Raw genomic sequence first — 20,972 nt, 5'->3', positions numbered from 1 at the left:
GACAACAACAACAACAACAAAAAGATAATTACAAATAAAGGAAGTTTAATTAGCAGGTGATACAGAACAGAACAATCCAGTCAGTGGCAAACCACCACAGTATTTACAGAACTGTAAATACTGTAAAAACTGGAAATACAGCAGCAGCACCTTGGGGCATCATTACCCTACAGCTGGAAAGTTGCTGAAGTCTGTGACATTCCACTGTAAATAAAGGTGTTATTAAAAATTACAAACTGCCCTGTAATGACTTTGATAACCTCCTGTGCAGCAGCCCCTGTAAAGGAAAAACCAGAAGGCAGTTAGCAGGTCTTATTTAAACAACAGTAAAGCAATGTTATTTATCTAGAACTCACTACACTACAATTATTTGGGAAGTGCCTGATACACCTCCTAGGAGGTAAAAATGCCTTTCAGTACTTCCCAGTATTAAAAAGGCTCAGAAAGCTGCAACTTCCAAAGTTAGCTTTGCATACACTTTGCTATATATACTTTCTCTCCATGTACACACACTCAGAGTAACACATGAGCAGACAGACCCATGCAAGTTGAGACCTCTCAAGATACATTTGAGAAGTTAAATTAAAAAAATGTACAATTAAACTGTAAAATAAACTGAAGGGTTACTTCACTGTAAGTGTGTTTTCCTGTAGTATGAAATATTCTGTAATTTCTTCAGAAGTTGCCTTTACATATTTTTCTGAAGCACAATACATGTCAAGTTTAACTTAATCAGAGAAAATACCTACATAGAGTATTTAAAACATAATTATCTTCAGCACTGCGTGAAGCCAAATAAAGGAGGTAAGTTAACTGATTTTGAACACCCATTAAAACATATGTCATTTTGACAATACTCATAGTCTGAATGAAGGTAAGAAATCAAGGCTATTTATATTACATAGATATTTTATGTACGTATATTGTGTTAATTTAAAGGAAGACGTGTACTGAATAATTTTAAAATTACTACAGTTATTGCTTTCCTTTAAAAAAAATGAAGCCTCTTTCAAGCACTATTTTTAAACACATTTTTAAGCTCCTAGAATGGATCTACTGTGATTGTTTTTAAGTTTACTTGGTTTCTTTCATTGCCTTTAAACCCTTGCTGTGCCCACTTACTCCATACAGGAGTATGAATGAAGGGGAGGATTTTGTCCTAGTGCTGTCTTTGACTACAGCCTTTGCTCTGACAACACCAGGTAGTTAAAGCACCTGCCTCGGGCGCGTAGCAGAGCATGTGCACTCTGAGATCAGTGCCAGCCTTACCACGTGCCCCCCGAGATCAGTGAGATCAGTGCCAGCCTTACCACGTGCCCCCCGAGATCAGTGAGATCAGTGCCAGCCTTACCTCCCATGAAGGCAGCAACAGCGTGGGGTTCAGCAGCTCCATAGCGACAACTGGGCAGGAGAGCGACAGTCAGAACGTGCGGGTGAGTGCTACCAACAGCCACACCTAAACCACAACACTTACAACTCATGAACGTAGTCATCCTTCACCACCACGGACAGCCCGTGCTCTTGGAGGAAACCAGTAAGGCAGGATTTTAGTTTTCCAATATCATCTTCCACCTGGTAGTTGCAGACACCTGGGAGGGAAGTTAAGTGTTTAATCACACAGCTGTAACACCACATGCAAAGTTAACGGGCTCAAACGGCAGCGTAAGTATTTTATTTTTCTGAAAAGTTTCTAAGCTGATTAATATTATTAACACTAGACTAATAATGATTGAATATTTTGTTGATGCTACTCATGACAATGACAAATTTCTATGCAGCTGAACTGGCTTATAATCCATGCAACCCATCTCAGTGGTAGTAATTCAGATAAATTCCTTCAGTTCCCAAAGAGAAAAAATTCTCACTTTAATTCTTAAAGTTATATTAAAATGGAAACAAAACCACAACTAATGCTGTATTTGTAGTTTATAACTTCGCTATTACAGTAACTATTGGATCTTTGTATTTCTTTTGCTGACATGAAGTAACTCTGTGTTAACATACCTGGATATCTCCCATGCTGCTTGTAAAATCTATTTACAGCCCTCAGCATCAAGTACAGCACTATCTCACTGTCTGGGTTATCCATGTGGGAAACTGGGAATAGCAAGAGAACCAGTTAATTAGTACAGACGAAATGGAAAAAGGAAAGGTTTGCATTACCTGAAAACAAGTATCACCCATGCTTAAACTGTAAAATCTGCAGGAAAAAAAAAACCTTAATGAAAACAACCTGCAACTGAGAATCTCAGTGCCAGATATGCAGTTTTGCCTCCAAATTTTATGACAAAACCACACCGTATGTATTTGATATAAACTATACAGTGATGATATTCACATTTCAACTCTGGCAGCTGCTCTAATTTAAATGGAATATATCTTACTTCTTACTCTGGGATGTGAAAAACATGCTTTAAATATTTAACTGTAATGACAATAATTATAAAACAGGTCTTAAATCCTTTTCCATGCAGCTCAGTAGCATTTGTAAATGCTGACTACTACTTAAATGACACTGTATATTACCAACTAATTCAAGGAGCTTTCACTTAAATGATATATAATTATTATATAAATATTACACTAAACGTACATACATTTTGTCCAAAACGGGGGACTTGTATAAGCTTCAATTCAACAAACTGTGATGAAAAAGTATTTCCAGCTTTTTTTTTAAATTTATGTAGGTTCAAAACAACAAAAAAAGCAGTATTAAGTAACCAGTTTGCTAGTTCACATACTGAACAGATAAGCTGGCAGAGGACAAAACAATTATTCTCATTCGGTCAGGTGAAAGCACCTTTCTAGATCTGTCAGAAATAACTGAGGTACAGAAAAGAGAAGTTTGAAGAAAACAGTGTTTTATTTATATATACTACCAAAATTAAAATCCGCAAGAAAACAAACAAACTGAAGCATGGAACAATCTGTAAGGCCATTTTTGAAATTTTGAAATCAAACTGAAATCAACATTCTGACTTAAAAACTCCACACTTCTAGTTGATGCCAAATCATAAAACTGCATAGATGCAATAGAACATGTAACAGGCGAATTCTTTTTCATCACAGAATCATTCTAAGTTGGGAAAGTACTTACTGATCTCATCCTTGTTGAAGGTGTTCAGGCTGTGCTCCTCAGCCAGGGAGCGGCACCGCACCACCCGCAGAAAGGCTGCGTTGCTGCCTGGGCAGGGGAGGAGCATCAACAACCTCATGTCACCACAGCTTTGTAAGTCTGTCCCTCTCATGTGTTAAACGGGAGAGACCAGAACTGACCATCACTTCATTTCACACTTTTCTGTTTCTTCTGGTAGCTCATAGTACTAAAAATCTATTAAACTACATTTAGCTCTGTGGTCACAAGTATTTTAGTGAAATACTTGGTGCTTGTGTACTTCTGGAATCCACATCTGCCATGTTAATGTAACAGCTCAAAACCAGCTCTTCTACAGCAGCCACAGCCATCAAATCCATGTTTCCTCTTCCAGGCTGCAAATGGACACGGGTTCTTTCCACCTTCCACTACATCTAATGCTGCCTCACGTGTTCTCAATTAATATTTCAACAGTGCAGCCACGAGACTGAAAAGGTTCTTTTCCAGTATCATTGCTACGAAACAACCCAACAGGCAGCTACTGCTGAGCACTGAAAAAGCAGCAACTGGGAGGTTCCCAAACTCCCAGCAAATGCTTTCCCAGCACAGGGACAGCCTGCTCTTGGCTATGTGCTTACGGGGACATCTTCCAGCTGCGAGGAGACTCAGCCAGGCTGCAGCAGGACATGTGCACATACCCAGACCAGACACAACCTGAAATGCTATCAACTGCTTTACCTTTTCAGAATACCAGAAGTTTACAGAGCAAGACTACTTAGGTACTCATCACACAGAGCAGAGGAAGCTGCTCCATCTTGTTTGGAGCTGAAAAAATATATAATCTTTTAAAAGCCAACTGTTACAGATTCACTACCGAGAGATGTTGAACATCTGTTACTTCCACTGAAGATGAGGGATGCAAATCACCTATTTGAAAAATTTAAATATTGTCTTACTATTTAATAACTACATTATCAGTCAGAAGTTTGTGGTTATTTGATCATTTGCATAAACCCAACAACAGAATCCAAGCATACTCACAAAGCAATTTTAATTCTCTCTCTGAAATAGACTCTGGTGCCTAAAAGAGAGAAAATACTCATTCAGTACATAAAATGACCAGAGAATTCATGCTTTCAGATATATTAATATCTTTATTGTGAAATAACTAGTCACTAATGTACCAAAAAAAGGTATCTTAAATCGTAATAATATATACCTGTATGCACTTTTATATGATCAAACCAAAAGTGATAAAATAAAGCAGACCACAGATACTTCATTTCATCAGAACTTACTTAAACCTTTTGAACAGAAAGGGGTAATTAAGCCTTCTCTTTCCCTATGTCTCCTGTGACTCATTTCTGTACAGAACATCAGGGAAAAGCTATTTTCCCCCTGCCAGGATGGCTGTACGTTTGGACTCACCTTGCCCAGGGACTGTAGCAATTTAGCAGCATGTGCACCCACAGCAGCAATGTCCTTCTTGGCTTTCTCCCGGTATCTGGCAATAACAAATCAGTCACTCACCACAGCACAAAGCCAGCAACTTCACAGTGGAGAGCATTTCTAGGTGTTTTACATTATAAAGACAAAATACACACGAATGGACGTGAGCTCCCTCAGGGCCAGGAAGGCACTTGTTCCCTCCTGTCTGACATGGCTGAGCTGTTCATGCAACATGTGGCTCAAACATGCACAATTGTTTGCTAAAACTAGTACTACTACAGAGGAAAAACACTAAGTAAGCAGCTCTACATCCTTCATCTGGTTTCTAATATGTTAGTAATTTCCATGTTTTAATGTTTGTAGCCATTAATATTTTCGTTCTGTTAAGAACTATGACACTGCAAACATCTCAACACCACAGTACTTAATAAAATTCAATTTAAGAGCTCATTTTAAGGAACTGTAGTTGTTTTATCTGTGAATTAAAATCCTGCAATGCTTACTATTTGAGAACTATTTGAGAAGGACATAATGGTTTGCCAAATCAGGATACTTAGAGAATTCAGATTTACAAATTAGGGTATCCGTGCAAATTCAAGCAATTATGATTTCATTAAGCAGAACAGTGATACAAGTTTCTGGGTGTCATGGTTTGAAATAGCCCAAAATCCAATTCCCTAGCTCCATTCCCCTCCCACATCTCAACCCAATGTGAGATGGGTTTTTTTCCAGACAAAACACAACCAGACTCAGAATGGGGAAAGGGAATATATTACAATGACTATACAAATAAATACTACAATACATTATACACACGACTACAACTATCTCTACCATGACATAAGTATTTACAATGGATCAGATCTCTTCTCCCCTCCAAATAAAAGTCCAGGAGGGAAAGAAGGACAGATCCCTTCCAGTCTCTTAGGGCAGCAGCTTCTTCAGAGTAGCAGTCACTGAGCAGCAGCATCTTCTAAGGCAGCAGGCTCTCTCTGTCTCTTCTGTTTCTTGTAGCAGCTGATAGCTGGATCTCTGCCAGCACACACGAGGGGGGGTATCCCCCTCGGCCACTCGTCTCTCCAACCGAGGGGTCTTCCGTGGGCTTCGTCACCCCAGACAAGGTCGTATCACCACGTCATATCACGAAGCACAGGGGGTCTTCGTGACGGTCTGGTATCTTCAGGAGATTCAAGCTCCTTGCAGGGCCTCTGTGCCCTGTCTCAGGCTGCGAGCTTCTTTGTAGCTTGCAGCAAGGGAGGGCCCTCAAGGCCAACCTCCCCCACTCCGTCCTGGCTGAGCTCTCAGGACGTCCGAGCTTCTCAGCTCCTCTCTGCAGTGCATGTTGCACTTCAAGGCTCTTTCAAGTAAGAGTCTATCAACTTCCTCCTTCCAGGAGGTCTCAAAGGAGTTTTGGGGGGTTTGGTATCAGTTCTTACCCCCAAGAACTCTGTAGAACTCAGCTGCTGACTCTCTTTCCTTCAGGTCTCCTTCCAGGAGTCCCTTCTCTGGTGCTGCATGTCTTTGTTGCTTCTTCGATTCAGTTCTTATCTGTCTTGGCTCTCTGCCACTGTTTCTCTGGTCAGTGCCGGCTGCTGCTTTCTCCGGCCACTGCCCACGGCCACTGCCCACGATGGAGAAAACATCTCCCAGTATAACTACAGGCACCTAGCCCAGCATTATGCTGTTCCAGGTCCCCACAGGCCCCAGCTGGGGCTGGGGGCCAAAGCCCCCCTGTGGGGCTCAGAGCCCCTTCCTCGTGGCTCACAACATGGCCACCTTCTTCTAACCCCTCCAACTACAACTCTTCTCTTCCGTTTGGTTGTGATATGTTTACATTTTCGCAGGAGCGCTCATTGGACAGAAATTGAAAACTTCCAGGGGTTTCCACCCCTTGGGGTCTACCACTTTTCTTATCCTCTGGGGGAAAACAAAGTCCAAACCACTACACTGGGTTTACTATAATTATACAGAGTAACCTTCCTGAACTGATAGCAATCAATTATTTTAGACATGTGACAATTTGTATTTTTACGTCACGTTTTAATGCTATTTGCCACAGTTCTGAGGAATGCATCTCTAAATGCACAGATTCCATTTTGAGTAGTAAACACTATTAAAGGCACACAATCCTTCTTCTAGTAGAGGTTGTGTTTTAGATTTATGGGGATCTATTACATTTTACTCCAAAATCTATTAGATTTTACTTTCTGATTCAACAGTACAACTGTACAGACAATAAGTTAAGAAAGCCTTCAACAAGATACTGTTTCATTGTAAAGATAAAAAAAGGTGGACGAAATAATCAACTGCAAAGAAAATGGGGCAATGCTGTAAAAGTCTGTTTGGTCAAACAATTGCACCATGCCCAGGGTGCACAGGAACAGTAAGTTCATGTTGAAGATACATCATCCTAAAATCTTCATCCACACTGATGCTGTATGGAATTTGCAGTCATTGTTTCTTCACAAAGTCTCTGCCCTTCCTTATTTACCAGGCAATCCCTTCCAAGGACATTAATTAGAACTAAGTATTTAGAAAACTAGAATTTCTGTAACCATATTATTTTAGGTTAACATATATTTTGAGGGGAAAAAAAAAAGGTTGCCTTTAAGCAGAAATTTGCTTTGGACAGCAGCATCTGGGCTATGAGATCTACTATCTATAGGAAGGTCTTTACTAGATCTGAAACTAGGTGATCACTCCCTACCCAGCCTTGAGAAACTGGGATGCATTGAAGGCTTCAGCTCCACTTCCCATCCGCAGAGGGCACCTACCCAGGGAACAGCCCAGGCTGCTGGGCTTCCCACACCCTCAGCCCAGTCCCACACACCCCCTTGTGCTCGAAACACAGGCATTCCTGCACTTGAGAGCTCTGAACTCATCACCATTTACTAGCATTAGGAACTATTCAGTAAATAACTGTATACTTACACATTTTGCAGTTTGATAAATTTAGTGGAGTCTGCAATCATATCAGGAATAGTGCCCCTCACAGGCAAGCTTCCTTGCCCTTCATTTGCCACAAACTCCTTTAAAGCTCGAACCAAAATCCAGAAGGAAGGTGACTGCAAATGCACAAGAGACACTCATGTACACCCACGTTATTTATGATGTTCTTCTACACTCGAGTCTTGCCCAGAAGTATTCATACCTGCTCTGTGAGCTTCACACAGCAATCATCATCAAAAAGCTCCTGAATGCCTCTTGGAACCTATGAAAATAAATACATTGGGTTTGCAATTACTTGTCTTTTGTTTTCTTGAATTATCTCAATACTCATTACGTAGGTGACCAACTCTGTGTGACCTCAGTTTCATACCAAAATCTCCTCTGAATCCTACACAGTCAGTGCTGTCTCAGACATATTTCAAATATTAGCCCTAATAACATGTTCTGCTCAGGATCAATGTTACAAACAAAACCTCACCTTATTTCCATCTTTGACATAGAGGATTTTAAAGAACAGTGGCAGCAACTGTCCCAAGTGCCCATCCTACCTGCTGGGGCAGAGCAGCAAACAGGCCAGGGAAGGGGAGAGGGGCTGCAAAAGGGACTGCTTTGACTCCTTCACTGCTGCAGGTCAGTCTGGCATATAAACTCCCACAGATATTAATATCCTGTGCCATGGCTTGCACTGCCCTGTGTGACAGCACTCCGTGCTACCTGCTGCTTTCTTGGGAGACTTAATGTGACTGCCCAAGCAGGGATCAGCACAGTTCAAATAAAACCAGAATATAATCTAGAAACAGTCACAGAATTCTGCCTTTACCCCATGTAGCTTTTGCAATCTACCATCGATGAGAGATTAAGGAAATCAAACCTCAGTTCTAAACCACAAGTTGCTACTTCAGAATTATCTAAAAACAATGAAAACTTCACTTTTAAGGTTTTTAAGCTTGATCAGTTTATAAAGGGAATTTCATAACGTTTCTTCAGGATGAAAGGACTGAGACAAGAACTCACTGCTAATGAGCCGACTCATTCTAGACTTGAATTCAAGTCTTCAAGAAGAAGGAAACAACAGAATTTCCATGAGCTACAGCTAGTCCAGGTCTATTTAACTACACAATTTCAATTCTAACCATTCTATCAATCCTGTTTTACTTAACTATAAATGTTACAAATGGAATTCCTGTACTAGAAGTGCATAATATTTTCTGAGGAAATGACGCAGTTGAAATTTCTACAGTTTTATCACAGAAATGTTTATTTTACCTCTGTAGTATTCAACGCTGTGTTAACATTTTTTATAGCTTCTTCAAAGTTTTCCTCATCTTCTGGGGTTCCATTTTCATTCTTTAAGATACCTTATACAAAGAAAAAATTTGAAATACTCAACCACTTGAATTACATCTTGTCAGTAAGTACATCTTAATAACAGGGCAGACTGGCTTTGGGTGTATTTATGGCATAACAGCTAATCAGCAAAAAAAGAAAAATAAATCTCAAGAAAAAAAGTCAAAGATGCACTGATAAAACTAACTTCTTGTACATTCTGCATATGACTCATTTACTTATCACAAAAAAACCAGTTTATTTGTGTGAGAAAGAGATAATGAAGTTTCATAAGCACTAAATTAACAGTTCAACTCTCCTTCCCATCCCCAGTCATGTTTTCCTGGGGGGTTTTTGCTCAAATTTGGCACTTATGTACCCACACAGCAAACCAGATCCAGAAATGGACTCCACTAAACCCCTGATTTAACCAAAGGTTCAAGGACAGATCAGATCAGTTCAGTTCCCTCACACAGCCCGGGGCTAAGGATGGCAGAACCACCCAGAATTTGCACACAGGCCACCTTCAAGTGAGGAAATACCAAAAATTCGGTTACTGCTTTTATTCTGCAATCATTTAAGACAATATATTTATAGATCTTAAAACCTCCACATTAATTTTAGCACCCACAAAAGGTATTAAACTGAAACACCTGCAAAACTGGAGTTGTTCACATACTGGTTACAGTGCATTCTGGAGCTACGTAACCTTTGTGTCGCGACTGGTAATTTAGAGATGCAAAGATTACCAAGTGTCTGGGGGTCAACAGACCCACCAAATACTTGCAGTTAAAGACAATTCCAGTGTGTCAAGAGCCACTTGCTTTCCTCTTTATCAGATCTTCTACAGGTTCTTCTTTTGAGGCCTTTCCTCCCTCCCAAATCAAAACATACTCTGCATCTTAAACATCATGAAACACTGCCAAAATAAGCAAGTCTGGGATCTCAAGATCCACCTGTACAAAACAATCCTTTAGCAGAAGAATCCTACTGAATATGCCAGCAAATTTTTCATAAATTAACCCTGAGAGAACTTCTGATTATTTTTCAGACACCACCTTATTTCTGCCAGTATGGATAAGTGACTCCTGGGGCCTTCATTACCTTGTCGAATTAGTTGTCTGAAGGCTTCTTTTTCCTTGTAACTTTTGGGCAGCTGTTCACTTTTCTGAATTCAAAAACACAAAAAGATGTCTTTAAAATATGTACTACCAACCTCACTGTGTTCAGACTGAACTCCAGGAGTCTGTCACTGCTCACATACATTCACTTGTATTTCAATTAGTAATTTTTAAGATTCCACCTTGTTTTATGTTACACACTGCCAAAATAATATATTAGAGTAGAAAAGATAGATCAATAATAGTAATAGTTTTGCAACATACCTCATTGAACCATTTTGTCAGATACTTGGCTACAATCACAACCCATGGAGTGTGGCTGTGGTCCTGTAATTGAACACCAGAGAGATCTTTGTCAAGTTGAGAAAAGATAAAAAACAGGACAAATTAAAAACCTATTTTAAATGTAAACTCCTAACATCTGTTCCACTGCTCTGAAGACACAGGACGTGTTCCAGATTTTGATTCAGCCATAATGTTCTCTAACTACCATAAAGCAAATTAATAAATTATTATTAGTTTACTTAAAAAATTATTATTTCTTTACTTTACTTGTCTGAGCCGAGTTCTCCAGTATTTTCCTGGAGTGGAAAACTCACAGTATGCACAAACACCCTCACTGCAAAGCTCTGCAGCAGTAGGGAATCATAAAAATCAAAAAACAAATTAAAAATAAAGGTGTGAGGGGTATTCAATCTAATGAAAGATCAAGTTGTCCAAGAATATCCTTGGTTCCCAAGACCCCCCACCTGCTTAAGATTTAAATACAGACTGTAGCATTTGGGGCAGAGGCAAGAAAATAGTGCCTGCTGACTGATTCTACAGCTGCCTCTGCTCAGGTGAGCCCTGGCAGCAGAGTCACCTGCCAAGGGCCATTTCCACAGAATCCCTGTTCTGGGTTTGCCTCCAGCTGGGGGAACAAGGTGCAGGGCACACACCAACCTTCTTGTCCATGTGATCCAAGTCGTAGGACTGAATGTGTTCTGTCAGTTCTGGAAATGGTTTGTCCAGTCTCAGATCTTCCAATGTATTGTCAGGGTGAGATTCAACAACTGTGAACAAAATCACACCATGTATTTTGCAGCTTTATGTCTGGCCTTCAAAACAGAGCTCCACATCACATACAGCACCATCTGCTCAATTCTCAAAGTGTTCTGTGTAAGTCAATGGCAGGATAATCTCCAATTTTACTATTTGTTGCAGTCCATAATTCCTCAAATGTGGTGATGAACTGCAAACTACTTAGGACTTAACAAATACTAAATACATCACAAGACGAAAATAAACCAAAAAAAAAAATCAAAGTGACATTAGGCATTGAAAAGTCTCTATCTCAGAAACCCTCTAACCTGTATGTTCTTTAATAGCGACTCTCATATAACCAACCAGTCCATAAGTCCTGCAGACCAGCAGAGGAATGTCAGAATTCCAGAGAAGTTCAGCCAAGCGCAGCAAGGTACTGGAAGGAAAACCAGCTTTTTTCAGATATACGGAAGACAAGAGTCAACTCCTACACAAGTTACCTGTGAAAGAGTTCTCCCAGACAACTTCTCTAACACCACATGATCCTAAGCACATAAGCTGATTCATTTCATAGGTGAGTTTACACTAGATTAGAAATAGGTTTATCCATGATCTTACTTATGTCTCACCCCATCCTCCCAAACGCTCCAAATATCACACAAAAAGCTTCAATGAGTTGTGAAAGAGCAAAAAAAGGAATCAGATCTATGTGTTGCACAAACATAACTTCCAGTAGGGGCAGTTCCACCCAGGGGTTTTTGATTAGCACGTAGAAAATACCCCATTTCCCCAAGGGAATCACCACTTCAGAGAGGATCTTATTCCTGAGACAGCACCTCCGGCTCCCCTGTGAGAAGGGGGAGGGACAAAATAGATAAGGAATGACCAACAGCCACTTCCTTACAAAAGCAAGATTTAACTATTCAACTACCCAACAACCTCTTGCCTCTGTGGGGGCAGAAGCAGCAAGTTCCTCTCCCCCAGGTTTCCCAGTACTCCCAGTTGCAATTATCCATCTGCACCTTTTCTTGGCAGGCAGCACTCAAAGAACAGGTTAAAAACATTAAAAACGTCAGAACTACTGGTCTTGGCAAAGCTTAGATGGGAAATAGAATTACATATGTGGGTAAATTGGGAAGAGTTAAAATGCAGAAATGTAAAGGCATCACAGACCCTCTGATCTGTCAGGCTGTACATAAGGACACTTGTTACTGTGGTTTTGGAGCAGAAACAACTCTCACTACAAAAGAGTGCCTGGCAAGAAAATACACTGGAGACAGCACTAGGAGCCAGGCATGGATCTGAAAGAGATTTTAAACTATGTATTAACATATAAAAATGTCTCTAGAAAGCCCATCATTTACTGTAACTTTCCTTTCTGGTTTAAGTTTTTCTGCAAGAAAGTGCCTGTAATTTAAATCTGCTTTTACAACTGTACAAAAACAAACAAATAACTTCAGATGCTTCTTTACCTTTCTGGTAGCTGTGTTGCAATCACCAAGTTAAACCGATTAAAAAAGGAAGGGTTGTTGTCCAGGAGCTTTTCTGGACTCTAAACAGGAGAAAAAAATATATGTCAGGAAACACTGTGGAAATTTCTGTATACAGAACAAGTCTGTTCAATATTGAATATAAAGTGTTAAGTGAAAGGTATAAGATTAAGATGAAGTTACAAAACAATGTTTAAAATACATAAATTGACTTTTCGCAAATAATTTCAGATCATCTTCCTCAAATCCTGTTTTATCATGAAGCTTCTTAAACTGCAACGTTACAAAGCAACACGTAGCTATTGTACCATGCTTTTATCACATTGAATAACAAACACACATGAACAACTTAGGAATACAAACCTCTTCAACAAAATTTCCAGAAACATCATTATTCAACTCCTGCAGGAGCTCCATGGTACTCTGGGCACGACTCTGTTTAGGAACGATTCAAATGAAATGTAATTTATACAGCATAGCAATGCTACATAATGCCACATGCTAAAAATACCAAACACAACAACAAAACAACCCCTAAAACCACCCCATAACAAAACTCATCATAAACTAGAGCTCCTTATTCCAAGTCTTTCTTATCTGAAGCAAAAATAAATCCCATAACAGCAGGCAGTGTTTGAGAGCACTTTCAGTAGTATCATTTTAAAAACACAAATTCTGTGACAGCTATTTCCTAATTTCCAATTTTATTAGTTTCCAGGAGTTATCTAGGACTCCTGTACTCTGTTTTTGTGACAATTTTTCCCCCATTCACTTCACTAATCTTAGCTTTATTCTTTCAACCACAATGACCTTCCAAAGATTTTCTTAATCATAACCTCTTCCTTTTTTGCTATTCAATCTTGCCCCAACTGAGTTGATCTTCTCACTTATGAACAACTAAAAAGTAAGCATGGGGAACTCTCTCACAGAATAAACAGACTTTAACCTATACATATATATTTTTAGAATTATTCATTATACTGCATTTGAGTATCCAACCCTTCTGTGCTTTCAACACACCTAAAGTGACATTTATTATCTCCTTACCTGACCAATATGGCTTTTTTGTAGAAAGAAACTGAAAAGGAGACAAGAGAGAATTACATGTGAACTTTTACACTGAAGAAAAAACAGCAGTAAATTACATTTTGTATAGCAGAACATGTTGCTGACTCTCATGCCACATACCCCCTTAAATCTGCCTTTCTTTTCACCACCACTGTTGTATTTTCCTCACAATCAGTGAAAACATATTTAGCCACACTGAAACACAAGCAAGTCTTCCTCTGTCATAGCTCAAGATTACATCAAATGAGTTAATTTTAAATATTTTTATGTTGAGTAGAGTATTGTCTTTATAAACTTGATGTGTGAAGCAAATAGACCTGTAAGGTCCAAAAACTAGGAACTAAAAGAATTTAGCAGTCAATATCAAAATGCCCATGCATGCTGTATGCCACCAATTTCCAAACCCACAAAGACTTGGAGAAACATACAGAGGCTTTTAAAAGAATTTTACAGAATTTCTTAACAAATGCAGAGATGGAACTACCTTTTAAAACCTCTTACTTCTCAATTTGTAACAAAAGTCAGTAAAAAACCTACTTATTTCCAACATCTTCTCCAGAGACTCGATTCCCATCGACAATTGTAAAGGAACCAATACCTTGGGGAAAAACATTGTCATTAATAAGTTGGCATTATGGAGTTATCAGATACATTCCCAAGAATGTACAGGAGAAATACCTACTTACCTGGCAGCACTAAGTTTTTGAGTATTTCAGTTCCTGTTGCTGTTGCATTTATCACACAAACATGGGCAGATTCTAATGCTTCCTGGCCATGGTCACCCCACAGTCTGTATTAGGAGGGAAACCAATACATAATGAAGGTATTTATTGCAAAGGCAATACAAAGAAACAAAAAAGAATTAAACTGTGCTCTCCAACATCTCCATCAATGACTTGGACTCAGGACTGGAAGGGACACTGAGCAAGTCTGGAGATGACACAGAACTGGGAGGGGCTGTTGAGTCCCTCGAGGGCAGGGAGGGCCTGCAGAGAGACCTGGACAGATCCGAGGGCTGGGAATCACCAACCGTGGGAAGTTCAACTGGGGGAAGTGCTGGATTCTGCCCCTGGGATGGGGCAACCCCGGATGGACGGACAGAGTGGGAATGAGAGGCTGGAGAGCAGAGCTGGGAAAGGGCCCTGGGGGTGCTGGTGGTGCCAGTTGTCCCTGAGTCAGCAGTGCCCTGGCAGCCAGGAGGGACATCCCTGTCCTGGGGCATCAGGGAGGGGATTGTCCCGCTCTGCTCTGCCCTGGGGAGGCCTCACCTCAACATTGGGGCAGTTTGGGGGGACACAATGTAGGGAAGGGATTGAGCCATCAGAGAGTGTCCAAAGGAAGGACATGGAGATGGGGAAGGGCCTTGATTTGAAGCCGTGTGAGGACACTGAGGGCACTTGGTGTGTTCAGCTGGAGCAGAGGAGACTGAGGGGAGACCTCACTGCAGTTCCAGTTGCTGAGCAGGGGCAGAGGAGGGGCAGGGACTGAGCTCTGCTCTGGGGGACCAGGGACAGCAGCCAGGGAATGGCTGGAGCTGTGTCAGGGCAGGCTCAGGTTGGATCTCAGCAAAAGGTTCCTCCCCCAGAGGCTGGTTGGGCACTGCCCAGGCTGCCCAGGGCAGTGGGCACAGCCCCAAGGCTGCCAGAGCTCCGGGAGGGTTTGGACAATGCTCTGAGGGACAGGGTGGGATTGTTGGGGTCTCTGTGCAGGGCCAGGAGTTGGACTCAATGATCCTGATGGGTCAGGATCCAACTCGACATGTTCTATGATTCTATTCTATATATAAATATATACACATACATATATACAGTCTTAAGCTCTGCCAGGGAAGGTTTAGGTTGGATATTAGGAAGAAATTTTTTACAGAGAGAGTGATCAGCCACTGGAATGGGCTGCCCAGAGAGGTGGTGGATTCACCTCCCTGGAGGTGTTTAAGATGAGACTGGATGTGGCATCAGTGCCATGGGCTGGGAACCACGGCAGAGCTGGATCAAGGGTTGCACTTGATGATCTCGGAGGTCTTTTCCAACCTGGTTGATTCTATAATAGGCATACATCTCTCTCTCTCTCTCTCTCTCTCTCTCTCTCTCTCTCTCTCTCTCTAAAGTGGAGGTGCCAAATATATACACATATAAATTTCCCTTGTGCCAGCACAAGCGCTCACGGCACTGCCCGGGAGCCCGGTACAGGGCCCCCTCAGTTCGGACACGGCCCAGTTCCCTCCCCGGGCTCCTCCCGGGGCCTCTGCCCTCCGCGGGCTGAGCACACAGAGCCGCGGGCTCGCTCTCCACGGGGCAGGGGCAGGGGAGGCCCGGCGCAGCCCCGCTCCCCTGGCGGGCCCGGCACAGCCCTTTTCCCCCGTACCTGAGCTGGCGGTCGTATCGCTGCTCCTTGGCCGCGGCCCGGCCCGGCCGCGCCATGACCCCGCTCCCGCCGCGCACGCGCGGGCTGAGGGAGGCGGGGCGGCGGGAGCGGGGAGGCCCTTTCTTTCAGGGAGGCGTTCTCACCCTCAGGGAGGCGTTCTCATTCTCAGGGATGCGTCCTTTCCGTCAGGGGTGCATCCGGAATGTGAGGCCGTTCGCGGGAGTTCCGTCCGAAGGAGCCGCTGCTCTCCATCTCTCAGCCCGGGCTGACAGCAGTACCTGCAGTACTGAGCAGCTGAGCCCTGCAGAGCCCGTCGCACCCGGAGCGTTCCCCTTCACTCGCACTCCCCGTGTTCCCCAGCACCGCCCTGCCCTGGGCCAGTTCCTCGGCACCATCTCCACACTGTTTGCCCCCACCTCCGCAAAACCATATCGAAAAAAATCATTGCCTTCTCCACATCAAGTCAATTAGGCCTAATAACACAGTCAGACTAAACCTGCCTCATCCAGCTTTCCTCCACATCTCAACCCATTAATTCTTTAGCGCAATATTATTACTCTGCTCAGGGTCCATTATCCACAGCCTCAACGGAGAGAATAACGTTCAAACAACAGAAGGCCCACAAAAAATACTTGCAACAACCACTTCATGTCTAACCATCAGCAATCCAGCCCTCATAGGAACCCCATTCCTTACAGGATTCTACTCAAAAGACCTCATCATCGAGAGTCTAAAATGTGGAATATATAAAATTTTATTAGGAAAGGATGTTCTTTGATGCTTGATCATTGTATACTTTCAAGCCTAATCAACAAGGAGGGAGAATTAATCTGTGGAACAGAAAGCAGCCAACAAAATCTAAGTGATGTCCAGGTATTAGTTAGAAAGACAAATTAATTGTCAGTAGAATTGCCTTGTTAAGGTTTAGGGCTGGACGTGTTTCAATGATCTCAGACTTGGGGGAGGTTAACAAGGCTTGGGAAGAAGGATGTACCACTGATTTGGGCACACAAAGAATGCAGAATTTACAGGCCACAAGGACATTTGGCAGAATCCCCAACATAAGGAAGAAACTAATAAAGACAACTCAGTGATTGTGCTGGATCAGCTCCAACTGGGTAAAGGGGGATTCCAGCAGGGGCAGGTCATGACCACCAACCCAAGAAACCCCCTGACTCAAAAGAGGAGGAAGACTGAGAGCATGGGACTAATTAGCATGAGAAGCGAGAGAATCATTAACCAATAGGAGATAGAATACTAATTAATAAGAGAACTGTGTAACTTGTAGCCAATGGACATTATTGCCTTTGTTTGCTAAAATGTATAAATAGTAGAAAGTTTTGAGAGTTACTGTGCTTGATTTGTGGAATCCAGTCTGGAGCAACTCTGAAATAAATAATGTCTCTCTTGAGTGTGTAATTATTGGCTTGTTGCACACTGGGTAACAAATCCAGTTTTTCTGGCCAACACTACCATGACCACAATTTATGTTTCAAACAGGCATTTCTCTGCATCTCTCAACCCACTTTCTGGAATGGAGTCTGGAGGCGTTTTCGAGCAAACTGAGAGAGAAGCCCAAAAAGTAGACAGTGTTCAGGAAAATCCAGTTAGGTATATTTTCCAGAGCTATTGCACATTATTGCAGTTATTCCTTCTTAGTATTGAGAAAAGAACATCTGAAATCTCTTGTGTCTATGTACTTCTGTTATGAAGATCTTTCCATATAGGATCAGTATTAGTTGTAGAATGACAGAGTACAAAAAAAGAGAAAACTCTCACATCTTTCAAAATTTCAACAAAGATTTCTGGCACTAAATTTCAACAACGAAAGAGAGGTCCTAAAATCTGTGCATCATTCCAGCTGATTTGTTAGCCTGTACAAGGGTGTTATCCTTTTAATCTGCCTCTCTTCATTAAATTATTTGCTCTATATCTGCTGCAAAGATGTATACAGCAGGGCAGTTGTCACTGAGTGGTTTATATCGTGCAGGTGATGTACTACAATACAGTGCTTCCTCTTTTGTTTTCTTCAGCATCTCCACCGAAGTTCGTTTTTCTCAGGCTTTGTGTTTGCTGTGCCACAGTAAATCCTTCCTTCTGCTGACATTGTTGCAGTATTACAGGGACATCCTGTTTACTAAAGTCAAAAGCAGTCTAGTTCTGTTCTTGCTCTCTGCTACACTGTTTCACCTGGACAAACCATAAATTACAAGAATTAATGTTTCAGGCTGAGTTTAAAAATGTAGTTCCTGTTTCTGGCATAAGGCAGCCAAGTGTGTATAGTTTTAAAAGTCAAAGACAACTAATTAAAAAAATGGGGTGTGAAGGCTGGGAAACTTCTAGGGAACCAGGTACCACCTTCCTCTTTTTCTGCCCCACCTTCCCAAGAATGTTCCAAATAAATTCCTTCTATTCACTTGGCCATCTTGGCCTATATTTGACTCAAACTTTTTCTCTTGCATGGTTGTTAACCTTACGTATGTCCTTTTTGTCTTTTTCTTCTTAATCCCTTTCTTTACTTAGATACCCTTTTTTCCCCCCTTATGCCAGGAAGAGATTCCCAGGCTGCATTTTTTTCCCTAGGAAATCTCACGACTCTCACTCTGTAGCTGTGGGAGAAGGATTACCACTTTCAGCTCCTGATGCATGAGAATATCAATATACAGCCATCACATTTTTGTGTTTGCAAAGCCAATCTTGAGAATATAAAATTTGAAATTTCTCTGGTCAATCAACAACTACAGGCAGTCTCTTTTTAAATAAAATACTAACAAATAGAAAAAAAATCTGGAATCATTCTTCTTTTAGTGTTCAGGGTTGGCAGTACACTGTTCTGCTTATATTCACCATGTGAAGCATTGTGCTGGTTTAAAAGTTAACCAGCAGGGGAAATGAACTCAACTCAAAAGAGAGATTAGAAATCAGAATAACAATTTAATAAAATAATACAACAAGCACAGCCACACAGACAAACAATTGGTCTCAACCCACAAAGCCCAAATGTACAACCCAGCACCCCAGGGCACAAACAAAGCGGTGCTCCCTGCCCCCCCCCCCGAGTCCAAAGTAAAGGGAGAGGGGAAGAAACCTGCCGGTGGGAGAGCTGCTGCAGTCCGGCCAAAGGTGGTGATTGCAGCCCGGCCGAGGGGGGTGGTCTCAGCCCAGCTGAGCGGTGAGCTGCAGTCTGGCTGAGAGTGGTGAGCTGCAGTCCTCCTCTGGATCCCACGAGTGGTGGAAAGGTTCTGAAACTCCAGGTTTATATATTCTCCAGCTCAGGCAGGAATGCTCAGTCCCTCCCTCAGAGTGGGGAATTCCATAAAAGGGTGCTCAGTCCCTCCCTCAGAGTGGGGAATTCCATAAAAGGATGCTCAGTCCCTCCCTCAGAGCGGGGAATTCCACAAAAGGGCATGAGGACAGGAACATCCCCCCACCTCACAGGCCTCTACTGACAACAGTTTCTGGGCAATGGCATGGAGGGCTATAGAATACACAGGTTTGGGCTACACCCATCCAGTGATGAATCGGTCCCAGCTGTTCTAACTAGGACAAACATTTTTGTGCAGTTCCTGGATTCATTATAAAGTATTTTAACACACACATGAAGAACAGATGTCAGCTTAGTGCATCTCCCGTTTGGGAACTGCCAGCATCCGTAATGCAATGTAAGAAGAGAGATGAGCTGCCTGGGTAAACAAGATACTCTTTCAAGAACCTGAGGTGTAGGCAAGCTCTGGAGTGATGAATGTTTTAACATTTAATCTGCTCCTACCTCCTGTTCATCAGAGGCTCTAGAGTGCGCAGCCTGTACCCAAACTGATTGTAATTCTGCCCTATTTTTGTTAATAGGCACTGACATATCAGACACATTCATATGCATTAAAGAAGGCACATGACACCTTGTTCAAATGCATGTCACCATTATTAATGATGAGCAAATGTAATTGCCAAATTACTTAAGCAAATACACTTACAGTGCCATTGAGCCATTCACCTTGGAACCAAATAACTCTCATTTCATTCTACATCTCCTAAAATGCAGCTCTGCCCCTCCACAGTGATGTACTAGTATATAACAAAAGCATTATGCTCAAGTGATATCTCCTTGTGGAAAAACTTCCCAATGACTCCAGACCTGTATTATAATAGAGACAACTTGCCTTAAAGATTCAAAAATCCAGTTTCCTCAAACCTGCAAAGTTTAACATGTCCAGTTTCAATTCAGCATTCCAATCTTACTTTTCTAACCATGATGGTTAGTTCTTATATAGCAATTTTAATAAATGGAGCTCAAATTAAATCATAAGGGAAATTATTCCACATATAGAGATGGGGAAACAAATTTGTTGTTAGTTCTGTTTCACAACTGCTGACAGGTTCAGAAGAACCCCTGTATTTGTCCTAGGCTGCTGCTCTGTTCACTCATCACTGCTGTCAAAGGGGAATAAAACCATAAGTATGAGGACTGGGGAAGACAGATTTATTATTTTAGGTAGCTTGAAACATTTCACTGTAGGGAATGGAATTATGTCTTCCTGTCATTCACTGCTTAGCAGACACATCTGAGAGGGAGTCAAAAGCCCAGGAGAAATTTGTGGAAACCACGAGTATTTCACATTTAGCTCAGAGTTGAAGAAATCCACCCTTTAAGCACCCATCACTTGTTGGTTATGACTTCCATAAATTCATGAGTGTGATATAATTATCCTTAATTCAATCCAGTAAAACTGAGAACAGAATTTCATGACTGCAGCTTTGAAGTGATAAATTATGATTTGAGGACAGAATCAGTGAAAATCCATTCTTAGAGTCAGCCACTGTCCAGAGGTATAAGGATTACAGAATAATGTGATATTTGCTTAAGCAGCAGTGTTTTCTTATCTTTAAGGAAATCTTAGTATATTCCTACAAAAGAAAGAAGGCTGGTTGGATTGGGAGCACATTAAACTGTCACATACACACTGGCTATCCTTTATAGATAAAATTTTATTCAGGCTGTCTTTTCTTTCCTCCCAAGTATTGTCATTCCCCCTTCTTCCTTTTTCTAAATCCAACCGTTTACAACTTCATTTTGTGGAGCTGTTTCCTGCC

General features: G+C 41.6%; 1 protein-coding gene across 1 annotated transcript; it reads right to left on the bottom strand.

The window, feature by feature from the left end:
* Positions 1-24: 24 nt before the first annotated feature.
* NAE1 (NEDD8 activating enzyme E1 subunit 1) lies at positions 25-15,979 on the bottom strand. The gene is made up of 20 exons (XM_032701628.1): positions 15,885-15,979; positions 14,207-14,310; positions 14,058-14,118; positions 13,500-13,530; positions 12,816-12,887; positions 12,435-12,514; positions 11,289-11,398; positions 10,882-10,991; positions 10,204-10,266; positions 9,923-9,986; positions 8,759-8,850; positions 7,695-7,754; positions 7,475-7,608; positions 4,523-4,598; positions 4,136-4,175; positions 3,098-3,184; positions 2,005-2,097; positions 1,475-1,589; positions 1,352-1,401; positions 25-277 (listed from the first exon to the last, which is right to left on the bottom strand). Exons 1-20 carry the CDS (start codon positions 15,938-15,940, stop codon positions 168-170), a joined length of 1,608 nt encoding a protein of 535 aa, XP_032557519.1. The 5' UTR covers positions 15,941-15,979; the 3' UTR covers positions 25-167.
* Between the last annotated feature and the right edge of the window lie 4,993 nt (positions 15,980-20,972).

Source organism: Chiroxiphia lanceolata, chromosome 13, assembly GCF_009829145.1.
Source record: "Chiroxiphia lanceolata isolate bChiLan1 chromosome 13, bChiLan1.pri, whole genome shotgun sequence".
Taxonomy (NCBI): Eukaryota; Metazoa; Chordata; class Aves; order Passeriformes; family Pipridae; genus Chiroxiphia; species Chiroxiphia lanceolata.
Note: the sequence above shows the minus strand (reverse complement) of the source record. Positions and strands in the feature narration are given on the sequence as shown.